This window comes from Oryzias latipes, chromosome 18 (genome assembly GCF_053564925.1).
Source record: "Oryzias latipes strain Hd-rR chromosome 18, Olatipes_Hd-rR_3.1".
Classification (NCBI taxonomy): domain Eukaryota; kingdom Metazoa; phylum Chordata; class Actinopteri; order Beloniformes; family Adrianichthyidae; genus Oryzias; species Oryzias latipes.
Window position 1 is genome coordinate 5,144,157 of NC_136254.1, and position 6,323 is coordinate 5,150,479.

The 6,323-nt window shown below is 41.9% G+C and overlaps 1 protein-coding gene across 1 annotated transcript; it reads right to left on the minus strand.

Annotated features, from left to right (window-relative positions):
* Positions 1–697: 697 nt before the first annotated feature.
* On the minus strand, positions 698–5,732 carry grpel1 (GrpE-like 1, mitochondrial). The gene is made up of 4 exons (XM_004080010.5): positions 5,570–5,732; positions 3,766–3,913; positions 2,970–3,051; positions 698–1,381 (listed from the first exon to the last, which is right to left on the minus strand). Exons 1-4 carry the CDS (start codon positions 5,635–5,637, stop codon positions 1,035–1,037), a joined length of 645 nt encoding a protein of 214 aa, XP_004080058.1. The 5' UTR covers positions 5,638–5,732; the 3' UTR covers positions 698–1,034.
* Positions 5,733–6,323: the final 591 nt, after the last annotated feature.

Sequence of the window (6,323 nt, forward strand, 5' to 3'; positions counted from 1 at the left end):
TTTTACCAGAGCCTCAATAGATGGTTAAAAGAACCACATGTGGCTCCGGGGCCTCAGGTTGCAGACCGGACCCAAACCATTCACGTAAAAATGTCATTTTCCTTTTACAGGTTTATTCTTATGGATATATGGACAGATAAAAAACTTTTAGTTGCTGGTTGTCACTTCATTTCTGAACCTTCATGTTAGTTTTTGTTAACAGTTCAGTACAGGAGGAAAGGATCAAATAGCTTTAGATTAGTGGCTCATCAGGAACCTTCACTCCACATCAACAGTTGTTGGTTTGGTTGTTTTCAGAGCTGCTCAAAGGCAGCCTGTTCAGGTCAGGGCATCATCCATCCATCCATCCATCCATCCATCCATCCATCCATCCATCCATCCATCCATCCATCCATCCATCCATCCATCCATCCATCCATCCATCCATGCATCCATCCATCCATCACTGACACTTAGCTCCCTTTACAAACATGCAGATCCTGCTTTTTCTGGTATTTCTCCTCCAAACTCCGGTCTTCTCTGCCTTTAGTTTTAAATTTGGTGGCATTATTTTATAAAAGCAAACAGCCCCCCCCCCCCGTAAGTGTATAGGAAACCCAGCCGTTCCTGCTGAAGAAATCAAGGTTTTACCTGCAACCACAGCACCACTGCAAATGGAGATTACTCATTTTCTATTTTTTAACAAACATATTCAATGTTTTGTTTTGTTGTTTATTATCTCTCATCCTTACAGCGTTTGCACTGAGGATCAGTGATGTTTCTAGTGGACGTCAGGAGTTCTGGTGGGTTTTTTGTGCGTCTGCTCTGCGCTGAAGCTCCTCACAGACAGGAAACACAAACATCCGGACCCAGAAGAGCAGACCTCTCATCAGAACACGGAAGGCTCGTCTCTAGTCTGACGGGACAAACTGATAAAGAAGTGGAAAAACTGATGCGGCCCTCATGAAAGTTCAGCCGGGCTCCCGTCTCTGAGGCGGACGTGGAGCCGCGGCAGCCTGGACTGGTTTTAGGGGAAAGGTGGTTCCACAGCAGTTCTAGGAGGCCTTGGCCACGCCCACAAGCGCCGGCCGGAGGGTGCGGCCGTGAAGCTTGTAGCCTACTTTGGTGACCACGGCGACGGTGCCGGGCTCCTTGCCCTCCATGGGGGCGTGGAACAGGGCCTCGTGCTCGTACGGGTCAAACTTCTGGCCTTCCGGGTTGAGCTTCACCAGGCCGTGCTTGCTGAACACCTTCTGGATCTGGACCTCCGTCATCAACAGCCCGTCGTACAGGTTCTTCAGGTGGGGGTTCTGGCTGGTCACCTCCTCTTTGGGAACGCTCTCCGTCGCTTTCTCCAAGATGTCGGCCACCTCCAGCAGATCCTTACAGAAGCCCTGGATCCCTTCAGAGAAAGACACTTGATCACAACCCACGCTCTTAATCTGCTACACCCACGGTCCTCAAACCCTCGCTGTGGACCAGTACCGGTGCACGCCCACTTGGTACCGGGACACAGACACAAATAAAAAAAACTAAAAAACAGAATAACTTTCATTTTTCTGATTCTGAAGGAAGATTACATTTTAGAAAGCTACCAGATTCTGTCCAAACGTTCGCCTTAATCGCATTTGCTGCTCCCACCGCCAAATTAAAAGTCCCCTTAGCTAGCAAAGTTAATAGAATAAACATCTTTGGAGGGTTTCTATGGGGAGAAAGGAGCCGTTGAGGAAACTGAAGAGCCCTCAACCTTTAAGAACAAAAAGTTTGCCATTTACTGAAAAAAGAAAATCATCCACCAAACGTGGATTTATTGGTGTTCACACTGGACAAGCAGGGAGGGGCTTCCTCTTCTTTTGCTACAGTTTATTAGCACATGTTCCCCACAGTTGGAAGAAGCTTTGTGTGAAATGTTGGAAACAGCGCAAAACGGGTTTATTTTGCTCCAGGCTTTACGACAGACGTGGAGTCATAGACAAAACCGCCATTATTCATTTCTCCTCTAGGATCCATTTTCAAACGGTAGGCACTACCGGGAAGTAAAAAGGACGCCATCCATATGTTACTACCAAATCCGATTGGTCAAAGTTCCTCCTGGTCTAACGTCTAAGGTGCTATCAGTAGACGCGTTTTGTCCGTTGAGACCGAAAATGGTCCGCGTGAACATGCGAGCATAAAACGTTTGTATCGATTTTCACGGACGGCGGACGTGTGAACACACATCGCCACGGGCGGCGTGAACGTAGCTTTGGACGTGCGCTGATAATAAAGTTGCTTTAACTTTGAAGGGAAAATCTACACCGCATTTTATGACACAAAGTGTACAATTAATCTGGCTGCAAATATTTAACTAACGATGGAGATTCACTAAAACAAAGTAACTGATTTGTCTGAACTTGTAAAAGAGACACTTAAACATTTTTCTACAGCAAAGCTAAACAAGGAGAAACTTTAGCAAAGTAAAATCCCCGCCGTGTTGAAGAGAAACACAGTTAATTAAGATTTAAATCAAAACAAAATAAGATAAATGCATTCTGCCTTGAAAGATGATGTAAGGCTGAATTGAGTCCTTAGTGTTATGATATAAACTCATGTAATGCTGGCTTTGCACTGGTTCTTTCATCAACAGCAAAATATCTACAGGCAGTTTCAATATTTCTTATAAGATACATTTTATGGTTTGTTGTTAGATTTAATTTAAAAAAAGTTTTTTGGAAACTGGAAGCTTAAAAAAAGTGTTCTAAAGAGAAAATGAAAAGCAGGTCATGTGATCGCTACACGGTTTGTCTGAGGTCAGGAAACATCGACACACAAATAGTTATCAAAAGACTTTGATCTTTCTTCTATGAATTTCCTTAGCTAGTTAAAATCCACATGATCTCACTGTAAAACATCCTTTAAAAACAGACATTTGTAAAAGGCTCACAAATGCACATTTGTGCCATCTAGTGGTGATTGCATGCAACTGCAAGACGAGGCCATCAGAAAAGTACCGTATAGTTTAGCATCCTCCACCATCTTCTGACTCCTCCTCCTCAGGTTCTCGGCGTCCGCTAAAGACCTTTTGTATTTTTCCTACACAGAAAATTCAAAACAGAGAAAGGCTTTAAAAAAAAACCTTTTCCATTTGTCATTCATGCTGGTTTCAGTTCTTCTCTGATAGAGATGCTGTTTTGCCTCAATCTAACAGCAGTAATATATGTTCACACATGCTGACCTGTTCAGACAGAGTTTGGTGGTTTGAACTTTCACCAAACCTGCATCTTCAAAGTGTGTCGTGTTATTTGATAACATCCTAATCCAGGAGTTATGGGCGGCGTCTGAATTCCTTCCCTACTCACTACACAGCGCGTTCGCCGTTTTGTAGTGCTGTCCGAATCTACAATTCCCAAATCAAGTGCCCTGGAAAATTCCCAGAAGTCTCTGCGAAAAACCAATGTGCATCGATGCTCACTAGATCGGCGAATATAGACCACAATGCATTGGGTCGGAACAATTCTTGCCAAAAAATGTGTTTAAATGTTTTTTATTTTAATAAACCATCAATATTTTTATCTTCAGAGAACAGTGGACTCATAAATAATTGTCGCAAAATGCTCATAATTAGATTACTTATATTCACTAAAATTAGTGAACATGGTGTTCAAATTGCTTTTAAGATTCAGGGTACTGCATAGTGCCGCGCTATATAGTTTTTTAGTAGTTAGGGTGGGAATTCAGACACAGCCATTGATCAGTCACGCCGGTGCTACGGAAGCCTAAGAAGGTCAAGAGTCATTTCCTTCTTACGGTCATTTCTTTGAGCTGCTCCTCCAGCTGAGTCTTCTCCTCCGCCGGCGTTTTCTCTGGAGCGCTCTGCTCCGCCTTCTCGGCCTCCTCTTCCGGCCCCTGGCCGTTCTTCCTCTGAGCAGCCGTGCAGAGCAGACGCGGCGGCGCTCTGGAGGGGATGAACACAGGCAGCTATAAGGATCTGGCCACAAATGTTCACATTTGGCAGAGTTTAAACACTAAAAGGCATTTGGAACGATGGCGGTTTGAGCTCCACGAACAACGACTAGCCTCTTTCTATCGGACGTCTCCGTGACTGCCGCTCAGCTCCTCGCATCAATCCGCCCACAGACTGATCGACTTTAGTCCGACTCAGTCCAGAGGACAATCAGAATAAAAAGACTCTTGGTCTAAATATTTCTTTAATAACAATAGTGTCCTAATAATTGTTCTTTTTGCCACATTAGCCTGAATAACCTTAGAAACTGTAAGAATAAAACATAAATCTGCTGACACGAGAAATGTTAATTTTGATAGAATCTCCTCACATTTTAAATAAAAAACTGTAAAAACTAAACGATGGCTTCACGATCCGACCAATTATTTTAATTTTCAGATTTGAGTAGATTTGAAAACAGTTTCCTTCGGTTATTTTTTCACATCCACTCAAATCTGTGGCTGTTAAACCTCTTCAGAGGCTTGTTTTTTAACTGTATTTATTTTGTATTGATGCCCTTTGGCCCAGGTCTTCCTTGAAAAAGAGATGCAGTCTCAATGGAATTTCCTGGTAAAATAAAATAAAATAAAATAAATAAAATCTGCCACCCTGCAACAGACTGGCCACCTGTCCAGGGCGTCCCCCCAGCCTTCGCCCGCTAGTGGGCAGGATAGGCTCCAGCAGCCCCGCGACCCCGAAAGGGAACAAACGGATTTGAAGAGGAACGAATGAATGGAAATCTTTAAAGATGGCAACACCAGTTTCAGTTTCAGGTTGTTGAAACTTTTAAAGGCTGGAGGTAAACTTTTCCTTTTGTGATGATGGATCTGAGAGGCGCCCCAGGGTTGGACCTCTGCTGGGTTGACCTGAGCATGCTCCCTCTGGATCAGATCATGCACTCTAATAATGTTTCATAGCATCATTAGACTCTGCTGCTGCAGTTCAGATTCAGACCAACTTCCTTCAGTTCAACACAATCAGCCATTGGAGCCTAAAGTTCCACTCTGATCCTCTTTTGATCCATTTTCAAAGCGTTCTTTCAATTATGAGCTTTACGTTTTCAGCCAAAAATCATAAAACTTCTGTCGTCTATTTTAGGCATAATTTTTCTTTCTATATTTCCTCCATTACCAGAAAAATGGTGTTAAAAACACCATTTTCATTGGAGTGGGTCTTTGAGCGTGAACCTGCTATCAGCAGCCCCCCTTGTCCGACGTATGTCATCATCTTCCGCTTTAATATCGCGAGAACAAGAATTCTATTCATAAGGTTTACTATTAGGCTTTCAAGCAAACCCAAACTCAAATTTTAACGAGAATCCAAACTAATATGATCATCATTAATATAGTAGAGAACTCAAGCTAAAACGTAAAGGCAGGTTCATGTTATTTTGCTTATTTCAGCAAGAGCGAAAGAAAATACAAATTTGACGACGAACATTCTCTACATATTACAATAAATACAACATTTAAAAACTCGTATTTTAGCTAAATACTATAGTAAAGGGGAACAGAGGTTACGAAAGCGGCTAGCAAGCTAACATCAGACGCGTCAATCTCCTCCCAGAATCCAGGGATTCTCCTAAAAATGATAGAAAAAGATGTCTACCTGACAAAAGTAGGCGACGCTACAAGACAGTAACTCTGTCTCACTGCCCGGACACACCAGCTCGCCATTTTTCCTGAAGTACAGGGACAAAAAATCCTCCCGTGACACACGCCGAAGGGTTGCACTATCGTGATGGGAGCCGCGTGCCGGCTCAGCCAATCAGATTCAGGAAAGAAGCAACGCGCCCTCGAACGGCCAATCATTTTGCCTAAATTGCCTGACGACAGCAGGAAGTTTGGTTGAGTTCGAGTCAAAGGTGAATGCTGCTACACATGTTACCAAGGGCAGGTTTTTTTCTTCCCATGATGCTCCAGGGTTAGTTATCCAACCCAATCAAGTCATAGTAAAAAGCTAACAAATGTTTTAAAAATGACAATAAATTAAACTGGATTACTTTTGTAAAAATACTTTTAAGCAAATAATAAATATTACATATTTAGAAATATATAACACTTTTTTTGTTTTTTGTTTTTTTTAAGAAACACAATGTCTTTTATAACTAAATTGTGTAGGAACCAAACATACCTGCTTAAATAATTATCAAGATTGACAGATTTGATATTTAGCTGATTTCCATTTAGACGTTTTAATAAAGTTTATAAAAGTCTTCCAAAATGTTTTTTAAACATATAGTGTTGTACTTAACGTATTTTGTAAAATGTATTTTATTCAGTGAAGAAACAAAAACTTAAAAAAATACTAAATCAACTCTCTGTCTTTTTTTATTTTGTTTAAAGTTTATTTTAAATTTCAG

Excerpts from the sequence above, each read along its gene's own strand:
- grpel1 (XM_004080010.5), bottom strand. The coding sequence starts at position 5,637 with ATGGCGAGCTGGTGTGTCCGGGCAGTGAGACAGAGTTACTGTCTTGTA. Across the intron at positions 3,914-5,569 it reads GCGTCGCCTACTTTTGTCAG|AGCGCCGCCGCGTCTGCTCT; the intron begins GTAGACATCTTT and ends CATCCCCTCCAG. Across the intron at positions 1,382-2,969 it reads GGAGGATGCTAAACTATACG|GGATCCAGGGCTTCTGTAAG; the intron begins GTACTTTTCTGA and ends CTTTCTCTGAAG.